Consider the following 14,338-nt stretch of genomic DNA (forward strand, 5'->3'; position numbering starts at 1 on the left):
TTGTAAACAGTATACTACAAGAGTGAACTCTATGTCTATGTCTGTATTTTAAAAATGATGTAATTTGCAGTGCTGTCTTATTACCTCAAACATTTTACTGTGACTACTGCACGTCATGTCACTTTTATAAAAGAAAAATATTTTACCTAACGCTGGTAATTAACTTTTTCCTGGAGTTGGCCATAAGGAAAACTTAAAGCTATCTTTTTTTCTGAAACATTAATTCAATTGCACAAATCTTTTCAGTGAAAGTGGGTGACACATTTGGTGTTGACAACCACAAATTGCATTTTGGCTGTAACAAAGACCCATTAGTCTTCAGCTTCTGTATTTATAGCAAGGCTGTGGGATATAAATCCTTCGGGTTTGTCTCCCCCTGTGTGTGCTGAAATCTCATCAGTGATTCTGGCAAGCTCTAAGACAATGGCTTTTAACATGTGCATTCAATTACTTAACGTTTGATTCAGTAAGGGAAATAGCCTGTTTGTGTTTGTTTCCGATTATTTTTAACAACACCATAAATTTATAACGGAATAACTCAAATGATTTATTGATCAACAAAAATATCTGTGTAGTGTCCTACAGGATAGAGGACCTGCTGTCCTAGAAAATAAATTTCCTGGGAGAATCATACAGTATAGCTGCTGGATCTCATTCCAGTTGTGTTCTTCATTATTGATGCTAACCTGAAAGCCTTAAATTGATCTGTTTGCTTGTTTAGATTTTTGTTTGCACTTCTCTGTACTCGGTCATCAGTTTAAAAAAATGCCTAACATTATGTAGTTTGTTCTCAACTTGTGTGCTGGCAGATTGCTGCCTTATTTCTGTCGAAACAGCTCTTATACGCCATTTATAAATCATAGACAGGTGGGAATCAAAATGTATTACTGTTTGGTAATTACTGTCGCCCTCTGCTTAAGTCCAGTTGGTAGCCTTTGAAGTAATGCATTGAAAAAATTGAGAAGTTCCAAAACTCAGAAATGTTTTATGAGTTGAAAGCAAGTTGTAAAATATGCCTGTGACAGAGTGCTTGTTATTTTTTCTTTTACTGAATGTGAAATACTCCAGTATTTCCCTCAACCCTTCTGGTATGTTTGAGAGTGTGTATGTGATACGAATGAAGTGTGAATGATTCTTACCCTTTTTGTTGTTTCCCTAAAATCACTGCAGTGTTTTCCCTGTTGGAGTAATTGTATTGTGTTGATCAAGATGGCCACCAGTCACCTTTCCTGTTTGTAGTATCACACAAATGATCTTAAAGGGAAAGGTTACTGGTGAGCCATCTATAAATAACCAATGTAAGGTTAGTTGTTTTGTTTATGTGAATATATCACGGTTGCATGACTCTGTTAAAAATTATACTTTTTTTTTTGGATGGTTAAATACTTTATTTTGAGCAAATTGCCCATCTCTGTTAAGAAAATGTGAGCGAGTCCCTTTAAGAGGATGGTCCTTAGAAGAGGAGGGGCTATAAAAGGGACTGGAGAGCTCAGTATGGAGGAGGGTGCCTTGGAGGAAAGGTGTGGAGAGTACTCCTGTGAGGGTTTTTTCCCCTGTTATCCCTATTTTGATGGCAATAAATCCAGTTTTGTTTGCATTTGAAAACTGCTGTGTGGGAGTTTCTTTTCTTTTGAGCCAAACCTGGTCACTTGGCCGGTGACAATGCCTCAAATGGAAAAATGAAATTAATTAGCCAGTAATTAATAACCCAGCTGCCACACAAAACCAGACCAGTATTCCTCCTTTCTTTTTTAACAGCATACAGACCCCGACAGTCAGTATTCACACATTAAAAAAAGGCATGTTAAAGAATTTGCTTGTCTTTTGAGCACGGATATAATTCCAAGATCTTAAAGGGCTGTATATTCTCAGATCTGCCACAGTCAGGCATTGGTTTTCCAAATTGTGCTTGTGTTGCAAGTAAGATGACACAAGCTAAATGCATATAAAACTACAAAACAATAGTTTTTGTGTTACACAATTTTATTTTTTTACAAAATGTAAATATGACAATAGAAAAACAAAAACAAATGGAATACAGTTCCAACACAATTTTTCGTGTCTGAATTGTTCAACAAGAAATCACAGCTGTGACAGCTTCAGGAAGGCACTGTATTTTTGTGGGTGCTTGTGTGATTGACACATTGTCGCATAGATCACATGCAAATGCATATACATACTGTATACTAATCACAGTACAGTATAACAGCCTGTATTTCTATAGCACTTTTTATCTAATAGAATCCAAAGACACTGTACAGGTAGGTCTGGACTTATTCACCACTGGGTCGGCATGTCATAGGTATTTTTGGGTCAAAAGATACACTTCACATCATATAAGGCAAACAAATGAAGTATCTCCAATTTAATTTGAGGGGCAACATTTGGAAAGTAGCAAGGATGGCAAATATAGCACCCCTAAATGTTTTTGTGCTTGCAGAACAGCAGTTTGGTGCTCAACCTATGCTGTATATTGTATTTTCAGCACTGTACAAGTAAAAACCATATTTTATAAAAAATATTTTTATAAAAACCAAGTCACATGTGGTGTGGGACAGATGACATGTACTGACCAGAGATTCTCTTCCATTCAATCTGCTCAATAATTTGTATGCCTATCTTCCAGATTCACTGAAGAATCCTGATCTGAGTTTTGAAAGGGTTTGCAGATGCTGTTATGCAGCGACAAAGTCTGGAGAACTTGGCAGTTACAAAATGGCCCATGTGCACATAAAGATGCTATATGGTGTAATTTAGGGAGGAGGTTGGGTTTAAAAGAAAACCATACATATGTAGCAAGAGCAAATGTGATGATACCATGTATAGTACAACCCACTGTGGTACAAACACCTGAATTGCATATAGTCTAAGCATAATACTTGGCATCCTGCTCTCAATTGCTTATACATGAGGAGTGAAAAATGCACTGATATAGTTCAAAACAATTTTCTTTGTGAACTGCACAGCCTCCAGTATTATGAATAAAAAATCTGTCTCTTCATTATATCACAGATAGAAAATCTTCAAAGAGAGTAAACTGTTCCTTACATTTTATATTTTGAGGTTGCCAGTATGATTTACCATTGATTGCAGCCATTAGAGCCAAATCAGTCCTTCATGCTTTGCTGCCCTGGCAGTTTCCACATATGCTTTAGGCACTGTGAGCTAGATAATTCAATTTTTTTCTACAAGTTAGTTCAATGACATCACAGAAATATATGGTAGTTTATGGTCATGAGTCATTACTTGTATTCCTGAGGATTAAAGAGATTTCACCTCCTGTTTCTCTGCTGTCAACGAATCTCAGGCTTGTTTCTGAAACCATAATCCTAGACCTAATGCAAAGCAGACTTGAGAGGCAGGAAAAAAAAAAAGAAAACAGATTTTTAATAATCTGATGTGCATTTGGCAGACGGGGATACGTGTTCAGTTCAGACAGGCTGAGGTTTCTAAAAACTATATAGAAATACAGAAACAACTTGTGCATAAGAGGTTCTTTCATTGTTAGAATGACAATGAATTTCTGGAAATGTCCACCGCAATTGGCCAAAAACTAAGGAATACCAGCAGTAACTGATTTGTTTAAACCAAAAACAGATCCTGTCTCTGATAAAAGAATCCACCAATGAACAAAGTGATCTTAAAAAGCTACCTCTCACTGAACCAGATTTAGAGATTAAAGATTATCAGTTCTATCTACACTTAGAAAAAGAGAAGATTGCAAGAGTACAATAAAAAGAAGAAAATCCTTTCCAGGAAGATTAATGTGGTTAATCAGTTATAAATAAGATTCAAACATTAAATTATACAAAGAGTTACAAAGTTTTTCATTACACACTTTTTCAAACACAGGGTGAAGACGCTTAGAGCATGCATATGATTTTATCTTAAAGGTCTTGACGCAATGTTTTCCTGTGGTAAGTAATTTTCCTTTTGGAACTGTTTTTTGTCTCATGGTTAACATCCTATATATATATACTTCTGTGTCTGTGGAAAGTGGTATAAGTAAGAATGCATCCTTTACTTTGTAACAAGACTGCAGTAACTTTACTTCCATGAAGTTTACAGAAATAATCTGTAAAAATAATAATAATAATCTGTCAGGAAAAGTTGATGTGTAGTTTTAAAATCTATATTCAAGAGTTATTGTACTCAAATTGTTTTTTTGCCTATATGTAAAAAAAGCAATTTGTTATAAGGGATTCTTGATTACACAAAAAAATAACTTTTATTTATCACCATTTTGAACTGCAGTAAGTTAATTATATACAAGGTAAACGATGACATATGGAGCCTAATACTTTTTTATCACAATCTTATGGCATGGTGATTTTCCAGCTAACACTAGCAGCCAGAATACTGCAAAATATCTTGATGGGTTTACTGTTACCTGGCTTGTACATTGATTTATTCTATTAGAATAATACTTTGCTCAGCACAGGATTGTGTATGCCACTGAATAATAGCCTTGAACGTTTAAATGAATACAGCTGTATATGTCTTAAGAAAAAAAGGGTTGCCTCCTCTCATTTTATTTTCACTAATGCTCATGTAAGTAATAAAATGAAACAGCACAGGACTAAGGTTCAGCCCCACCACAAAGCCAACGGGAAAAAGCATTTTAATGAGGAAACGCAGAACGCCAACCCAGGGAACACAAGTGGAGGTGTTGAAAATTCGAGGCATACAAAGCAGAACAAAATTTACCTAATAAAACACAGAGGGGGCACATTTCAAGACGTTTAGAAAATTCTCTAGAACACTGAAAGGCCCCACACAGAGACACAGAGGTGGATTAGATACTGTAGATTTCAAACCTAGACCTATTTAACAACAGGATGGGTTTTCTTACGCTGTGCTCCGAACTCTAACGAGCTTGAAGGAAACAGCAAGTCATGAAGCACGAGTTCAGCGTTATCCACCACAAACCGCGTCCTACCTGATGAGTTCTCCATTTCCTCCAACACAGCAGTTGCTCAATCACAGCGAAACACAGTGTCCAGAACCGAGTTTCAAATTAAAAAGAAAATACCCTTTAAAATTAAAAACATATTGCAGTATTAATACATATTACATTTCTGAAAAATCTAAAGAAAAAACAGTTTTAATCTGTTAAAAATAAATCTTCCCCATTTTCCTGAAAGATGTGATGACTATTATATAAAAAACAACACTTCCGACACTTATTTGATGGTTTTCAACAGTATGAAGCACCGCTGGAGTAACAGCAGCTTTACACAGTCTCTTTGCATGAGGTAAAGCTCATTTGTAAGACAGCATACAATCTGATAGAGTCATCAAAAACATAGAAAAGAAAGTATCCTTCTGTGGATTCTGTTTTACCATTTTTCACTAAAGACCTATAGTAAACAAAGATCACATCATCTGAATACAAGAACATCTAAATGGCATTCAGAATCAGGCAATATTTGTTTTGTTTTTTTAATCATTTTTTACAACTTTAAGCCACTACTATGCCTGAAAACGCACACACATATGTATTGTGTGTTTCAAAGGCAGTTTCATGATTTTGGGAAACTGGGGGTGAAAAAGTTGTTTTTAAGGCGTTAAAAATGTATGAGGGCTGTCTGGGCGAGGCATGAGATATTTTTGGCAGTTCACAGAGATCCGTTCTTAAATGAACTGCCCTCGGAAAGGAAGCAAGTGGACATTCTGCTGTGGCCAGCGGTAGCGGAGCCTGGCAAGTGGTACATCCTGTGGGTTTTCAAACTCGGAGAAACCCAGCTGGTTCAGAACGTCATAGACACCAGCCCTGGCAGCCACCTGCAAGACACAAACACATACAAAACTAATTCACCTGAGGTACGAGCAAGAATAAGATGGCACAGTGGCGCAGTGGTCAGCATTGCTTCCTTGCAGCTGGCGGTGCTGAGGCCCTGGGTCCAATTCTGGACCTGGGGTGCTACCGGCGTTAACTTTGTATGTTCTCTGCCCTGTGTTCATGTGCACTTTCTACAGGTTCTTCGGTTTCCTCCCATAGTCCAGAGACATACTGGTAGGTTTATTGGCTTCTGGGAGAATTGGCCCTGAGTGAGTGAGTGTGTTTGTGTCTGTCTGCCCTGTGATGGACTGGCATCCCATCCAGGGTGTATCCTGCCTTATGTGTGTTGCTTGCTAGGACAGGCCATAATTCATAGTGGTTTACTTTAGCAGTCATATCAACTCTAAGGGTCTCCTTAAAAAAATATCTGCAGCAAATTAAAATGTGTTTTGATAAAAGTAAATAGATCTTTTTTTCAAGTGAATGAAAATCTAGAAGTGAATAAGAAGCCTCTACACGATTTTTAATTGATACCATGGTTAGAACGCTCTTTGACCTATAATAGGTATGTAATATTTGTATATATTCAAAAGAATTAGAATAATTAAGAATTAATCTTAATGAACTGACAGAATGATTATACGATTATACGTATAACAACCTATACAGTACACAACCTATAGGAAATTTGAACCATACTCAAGGGGGTAACTGCTTTTTATGATATTCAGAGCTGTAATTCAGTACACCAAGTTCAAGAGGAAGCTCCTAATATAACCGAAGGCTCTTCTTATGGAAGCAGACGAAGCACGCAGGAAAATGGAGCAATTACAGTCCTATCTGAACAGGACATAAGCCATTATGTATTAACAATGACTGTCCTTTCATTTGTTGCCCTTACAGGATCCCACAGGATGCATGATGTATAACAGGCCATGAGAGAATGCAGCAAAAAACCTGCAGACTGTGAATTCAATTAAACTGCATATGACGGCTTCCTTTTCCTAGATGTATGGCTAAGATGTTGGCCCAAACTCAGTCCAGCCCCAGAAACCTTTTTTGTACAAAACCGACTATGTGCATTAAAAAAGGTCTCTGAGCAGACTCACTGAACAATACTCTAAAACAAAACGTTCTGGAACATCTTTCCGAAAACAGAACCTTTAGCACTGAGACTTTTAGAGTATTGATTCATGCAGTTAACATCTAATTGTGTGCAGAGCAAGCACACATTCCAATAGCACCATCCTCCAACAGGCTCAGGAGGCAGGGTAAACACACCATTAAAATGGACACAGCTTGCTCTGTTTACACTGCCTGTTCTTCACACCCAGTAGGAGTCACCTGCCTTGGAAACTAGCCCTAGATCATTCCTAGAAAAGGTTCCTCAGTTTCCTTTACAACTGAACAAGTAATAGGTTTATTCCATGCTGAAATAAAGAAGAAAGAAAACAACGTTTCAGACGTGGAGCCTTCTTCAGGTGTGAGCACCCACACCCGAAGAAGGCTCCACGGACAAAACGTGTTTTCTTTCTTCTTTTTTTCAACATGTAATAAACCTATTACTTGTTCCTTTGCAGCCTACACAAGCTGACGCAGCTACCCACCTGAACTACTACTTCCTTTACAACATACATACTCATACCAGTGAATTTCACATTAATTGGGGTTAAAACTAAAGCCCCAATCAGTTCTTAATTACTTCCATAAACATTCCAAGGTGTAAACGGAATGCACTTAAAACAGTAAGTCTTCCCACTGTTTGATGTTACTTTACACTGAGCGTCTGGGATTCAATGCCTGTTTTACGCTGTTACTACAATTATGAAAAACTGTTTTCTACAGGCTTGCAAGATTCCCTGCTCCACTAAACCATTCACAAAGCCTTAGGTGATTTATCAACATACTGACACTGCCTTGAGAACCAATCAAGAGTGCAGCCTCAGGTCTGCTTTCTGGTGTTACTGACATTTTTAATTGACTATGCTCTGTTTACGATCGAGTTCACAGGGATATCTGCAGATTTTTCATTGCAAACTGTTAAGGAGAGCATCACGTTCAGAACGATATAATGCCACAAGTCCAGCGGCCATACGGACACTTAAAAAAACACCTAGCATGAAAGTCCAAATATTTCATTTGCTACAATGCCTAACTGGTATGTGAAAAATGTTGACAAAGTCTCCAAAATGAAAAGAATAGCCATACTAGTGTGTTCCTAAGTCAGTCAGGGTCTGCTTGGCTCTCACTGCAACAATGGCTCCTGAGAGTCATTACTGCAGGCCTGCAGTGATGCTAGTGAGAGATGCTCCACTCCTCCAGCTAGCACTACATACTTCATCAAGGACTGCCGTACACACAGAATATCAGGACACAAGTGTCTTGATATTCAAAGGGGGGTTCGTCAGAGGACCAGAGCGTGGATTCTCTACGGGGTGTCTAGTGTTTATTGCCAGAGAGCCAGGTCTTAAAACAATGGTCACCTTCAAATTCTGTGGGTACAGAGTAAAAAAATATTGGGTGGCTCCAGAAAAAGAAAAAAAAAGACAAAAAAATTAGTGCTTAAGACAATTACACAAACTCATTCAGAAGTTTACGTCTCCGGCTTCTGGATACAGTTTAATAAACTACTGCTTCATTTTCACTGCTGGAACAGCTGGGCTGGAGCTCACTAGCAAAAAATGTTTTCCTGAGCTTTTTTCCAAAGGCAGCCTGTTGTACGTGCTTGTCCTGTGGCAAGATGATGCATAAGGATTACGGGATAGGACTGCAGTACTTTTTAAAGAAGCCAACAGTATATCTATGTTGAGAATAAAAAATAAAAAGCAGTGCTGTGCTGTTATTATTTCATGTGGGTATGTGACTACAGTGAAAATGAGACACCGTATTTCAAAACATTATTAAATTTTAAGATTATCTTTAAAGGGAAGGAAATTAATGTCCTAATTAAGCATTCCTACTCTTGCTTAATTACAGTGTGCAATAAACATTTAATACTGATAAAATGTTCACAGTTCCTGCTAAGAATTTATCAATGTTGCAGTTTTGATCAGGAGAGGAATTTCAGAGCATTTTATTTTAAGGTATAACACAATATAAATCGTAACAGAAATGCCTGGGTCCCAAAAACTATGAAACCCAACTGTTCATTCTTAACTACATTCAGTACCTTGCAAAATTATTCAGACACTTCCTATGGTGTCCAGTTATGTGAAATTACAAAATGATGCATACACAAGGTATAGCACCACATGTCCAGTAAAGTGAGAGTAGATCAAATATGGTTAAAAACATTCATAAACATTCCATTTCTTCATTTTAGTACATTGCATTGATCTCAGAATGTTTTACAATATATTGTACAGTAGCAATAGCAGAATTATCATTGCTTCAGTTCATTCAAGCTGTGTTGATCATGCCTATGTAGACACCTTTGACTTCTACTTTTGAGCAAGATTATTGTTCCCCCTGCAACGCTCAAGAGTAGCTCACTGGTACCAGAACACCTCTGTTCTCCCTCACAGTCAGCCTGGCCCATTGGTGCCTCACCTCGTTCATCTTTTAAAGAATGAAAAGCGTTATTCTGCTTGGTATATGTGACACAAAGCAGACAAGCATTGTAAACGACCTGACCTGGTTCTCAGTCACAGCATTAAATGGTGATCCGCTGATAACCTGAGCAAGTCTGGTAAGCATGTGTATGGAATCCTCTATTGTAGTTAACCAGTCAATTCCAGCCAACAGTTCTTTCACAATTCTCAGCTCTGTGTGAGAGAAGGCTAGAGAATTTAAGAGGAAACCTGAGGTGGTATCTTAGTACAACAAGCTTATAGAGTGTCTTTCTTCTATTAAAAAAGGGCATTCTCCAAAGTTCTCTTGTATAGTTCAAACCTAGCAGACGTTTCCTTCACCCCATATTGAGAAGATCACACATGTCAATACACATTAACAGCTCCAATGGAATCGGAGAGAGTGAGCCTTGCCCACTGATCATTATCACTAAAGGTCCTGAATACCACAGAAACACTAAGAGCAAACTGATGCTTGCTTTACTGTAGCTTACATGAACAAAAATTCCTGTTTAGTCTTCAGTGAAGAACTATTATAACCACTCATTTGCATAATTCTACAGATGGGAGTAATTAGTGTTTTTGAACAGTGTTCCTTATGTCAGATTCTTCAGATGTAGAAGAAGAAGCTAAAAAAGATTTGATACAAAACTTTGGAATAAAAACACACCTATCAAACCCATAGGCATAGCTTATGCACAATAAGCATTCCCTTCTTGTAAGTGAAGTACCGAATCAGTGTTCTCACCAGAGGACTCTGGCTGTAATTAACCAAAATAATAATTTAAAACAGATATACGGTTAAAATTGAATCTATGCATTTATAACTTAAGTGTCCAAAATAATTTAGAATGTAAACATATTATTGTGGCCATTTATAAAAAATTATAATCATACCCTTACAGTTAAAGGTGATCAGTTTACATTACTACCGAGAACCATGTACAGGACAGGGTCTGTAACAAAAATCTTTTATACTTTTTGTGAAATCTGCAGTTAGGCCATGTGACATCTAATCCCCACGTCCTGAATCTCCAGCTGACTGCCAGGCACTGAGAGTAAGCCCTGTTAAACCTGGGGCTATGAAGTCTCCCAAATTATCCTCTGCTCTAGCCTGCACTGTTACATTAATGATCTGTGCTGCAGGCTTGATGTCATTGTTCCAGGAATCATGGAACAGTAAATAGACCAGAGAACTTAATTTAGATTAAATTAAATTCAGTGTTTTTTTAACAAAATGATCATAAAGTCACAATCGTGTTAATGAGTACTGGGGCAAAGAAATCTTGCATATTCAAAGCCAGCTGTCATGGACTGGAAATTTAAAGAGGAATTCATCAGTTTTTTTCAGTTAAAAGGATATACAGTATAATTCCGGACCACTAATGGAAGAGATAAATTTCGCTTGTGAAAAAGTGTAAACTCCCACGGAAGACCAGTATGTATGGCCATAGTCTATTATCTTAACAAGTACTCCAAATTTGGACATCTACACATACTGAACTCCATAGTAAGTATAAATAACAATACTATTTGTAGCACAATAATTCTAATAGGGCAACAGTGGAATGGTGGTTAATGCTCTGGGCCCATAACAAGAAGGCTGCAGGTCCAAATCCCAGGTAGGGATATGACTGTTATACCTGTAGCAACATAAGCACATAAGAAAGGTTACAAACAAGAGTAGGCCATTTGGCCCATCGGGCCTGTTTGTTAGTAACTAATTGATCCAAGGAAAGAATTAAAGGGTTCAACAACATGGCTGGTTAACTTATTTTACACCCACACCACCCTTAGGGTGAAGAAGCGCCATCTTTTAAATGCACTTCAATGTGGTTTCCATTTGTGTAAGAAAGGTGCTTTACTTAGACTGTTCCAGTCAAATGCCCACTCATATAGATGTAAACTGCATTGGACAAAAGTGTCAGCCAAATGCATTAATAATAATAAAATATTAAAAGCTGAACTCCCAAGTTCATAGATTCACTATAAGCACTATCACAGTAGATCCCTGTGACACGGAAAGCTTCTCAGTCATTTTGGTGGCCACACACTCCACTGTGCCATGTTCAGTGTTTGAGAATTTATTGTAACACATGACAATCAACCTTCCTAACAGAGGTGGGATCAAAGATTTCATAATCTAGAAGGTAAAATGCAATTGACTTATTCATAAGTAAATGGTAGCTGAAAGAAACCTCTACCCTCTGCTTAACTTGCACAAGTCTTCTGAATGGATATTCTCACTGCTTCTGTATCACCAGCTGGTCATGAGCCTCTTTACCCAGAACTCCTGCCAGCAGTTTAGAATCCCAAAAATGAATTAAAAAGTGCCTGTGGCACCACTTTAAACTCGCCTTCCTCAAATCTGCTTTAAGTGTTTACATCACCAGCTGAAAACAGATCGCTGGGTTTATATGTATCCATATTAGCAATACTGAAAGCAAGATTTTTAACATCCAAGGTCATCAGTGTTTGAAAATAAGGCAGAAACTGTTTGTTTCCTAAATTTTCTGTTTTACCTACATATGCAGCTATGACCTTTTCTATACTAATACTGTTGGTATCAAATCAGAAGACTCAAAATGTAAAACAATATTGTTAGTATATTGAATATTCTAAAATATTTTGTAGCGTCTAAGGGAAGAATAATTTCTCTGCTGGCAAAGAAAAGTCCTCTGGGTTTTTTCCAGGTCATCAAGGTACGGGCCAGCACTTATTCTAAGAAGGAGAGCTATAAGGGTACCTTACGACCGGTACTAATGCCCTGACTATTACGTGTTCTAACTCCTCCATAAGAGAAAAACTGCTGTCAGCTGTTTCCTTAGAGAATCACTGGCAATCACATAGGTGAATGTACAAAGGATCGTTTGTTTTTAAAAAGATGTTCTACCTAATAATCTGGCATTAAAATTGATCCCCCTAGGAGATAAGGCATGACATCATTCACAGGATATGCCCAGAACATCTGTAAACGTTTTTATAAGCAAGTACTTTGATCAGCAGTATTTTTATTTGTTGTGGGAGTCAATGGTATTGATTGAAAATGTGTTCTTTTAAACTTCTAATATTCTGTTTTAAAAGCAATGCACATCTAAAGCCTGACATTTCTCCAATATTCATTAAAAGCATAAAAATGTTTATGTCGTCATACTAAAATTTCCAAGCTGTTAAAAATGCAGGATGTGCTCCACAATTTTACTTCAAATGAGGCTCTACTGAAATACTTTTCTACCTTGATTCCACTAGTTAACCCCGTACCAGTTAGTGTGAATAACAGTCGTTGCCTTTCTATAATAACAGATGCAGATGCTGACTTGTGGGACTCATCCCTCCTGTACAGATTGGACAAGAAGGTGCCTGTTCAGTGCTCTCTGAGCTCTTGATGCCACATGTCGTCCCAGCCCATCACACAAATGTTTAACAGGGCTCAAGTCTGCCAAGCAGGACATCTTACAATGACATTCTCATCTGACAAGCAGCATGAGGACGCAAGTTTTTCTGTTGGAATGTTGTTGCCCCATCCATCTTGACAAGGGTTCATGATTCGTGGTCTCTCAGACCTGCCAGGTTAGAAATTGCTAGCCATGAATTCCTCATCTGAGGGTGAGCGACAGTGCGAGTGCTCAGTCCAGCCTCCAACACAGCAATGGCATGCAGGCATTTTCCTAAAGATCCCCAAGGGAACATACAGGTTCCATTCAGTGTTCTTCTTCATTTTCACAAGGCTTGCCATAAAACAGGGAAATCAGCTGATCACCTGTGCACACTTCACGCTCCCACTAATGGATACCGCATCCTGACTACAGTATCGTGCTCTGCTGAGTTCCTGGTGGGCTGTTTTTGGTGAAACTGTCTGCTCGTGCATTTAGTTGTTACTTTGCTGCCTTGGGCTTTGAATTAATGCAGGTAATGATCCTGGAGGATGCACTTCTGCCTATTGTTGCCTTTTGTTGATGAAGTCTTTTTCCACACTGACATCATCTTAGTCATTGTTGCTAATGGAACATCAGCAAGTTGGGCTTTTTTGGTTTCTACAAAACCCTAAGCAATGCCCCTCTTTAAAAGCCACTGAGGTCTCATATGCCACAAGGCCTTTAGACATGACACTGAGCATGCTAGGACGTTTTCTGCGTACTTGATGTATGAACCATACTGTATGGAAGCCCTCACTTTCAATATAATTGGTGTCCCTCATTTATGCAGGTGTTTCTATTTTATTCACTGCCTGTACATATACAGTACAACACAAATGAATTCACAGCACAATGTAATTAAGTGTGTTTAGACAATGGCAGCTGCTCCCAGGACCATTAATACTGCCTACCTCATTAAATGAACTGAGGCTTTTTTAATACTGTCGTATGCTTACAAATATTCCAGACAGTGGACATGGTGGATGGGCAGTAATTTGTTAGGAATGCACATAAATTCCACGCTTTACTGTATGAGCACAGCTGGCCAAACCCTGCCAAACGACTAATGTACCAACAAAAACACAGCTCCCAGACTTTATGAAGTTCAATGTGTGAAGCACCCAGTGACAATGGAACTAGAATAAGCTTGTAAATTCCAGGAGAAAAATCCTTCGAAAACTTCAGTTACGGTTCACAGCACAGACAAGCTAGAAAGTACAAACACAATCAACTAGCCTTCTACACGATATGCGCAATATCCACTTCTTCAATTTTGACAGCCGTTGACTTAAGCAAACCCAAAATACAAGAACACATTTCCAGACAGTTCTTTTTTTAAACTAAAGTTTGTTATGTATGGAAACAGAAATAGCTCTATGTCTTCCAGAGACAAAGTAGTCTGAATCTAAACAATCGCTGTGCTGGGGGTCTTGGGCAAACTGTTACAGTTATATAGGAATATAGGCACTTTACACAAAACAAATACTGTCAGTGCCACTCTTGAATATTTTAATGAATACGGCTATTTTACTGCACCTTTCACACAGGCTGTTTTTTTATGAAAGGCATTT

General features: G+C 38.0%; 1 protein-coding gene across 1 annotated transcript in view; it reads right to left on the reverse strand.

Annotated features, from left to right (window-relative positions):
• Positions 1–1,971: 1,971 nt before the first annotated feature.
• Positions 1,972–14,338, reverse strand: part of pald1a (phosphatase domain containing paladin 1a) — a 63,678-nt gene continuing 51,311 nt past the window's right edge. Inside the window, exon 20 of the mRNA XM_088916513.1 lies at positions 1,972–5,784. Within this exon, the coding sequence (XP_088772639.1) occupies positions 5,635–5,784 (150 nt within the window). The 3' untranslated portion in view covers positions 1,972–5,634. The remainder of the gene's footprint in view (positions 5,785–14,338) is intronic.

This window comes from Atractosteus spatula, chromosome 5, assembly GCF_055471065.1.
Source record: "Atractosteus spatula isolate fAtrSpa1 chromosome 5, fAtrSpa1.hap1, whole genome shotgun sequence".
Taxonomy (NCBI): domain Eukaryota; kingdom Metazoa; phylum Chordata; class Actinopteri; order Semionotiformes; family Lepisosteidae; genus Atractosteus; species Atractosteus spatula.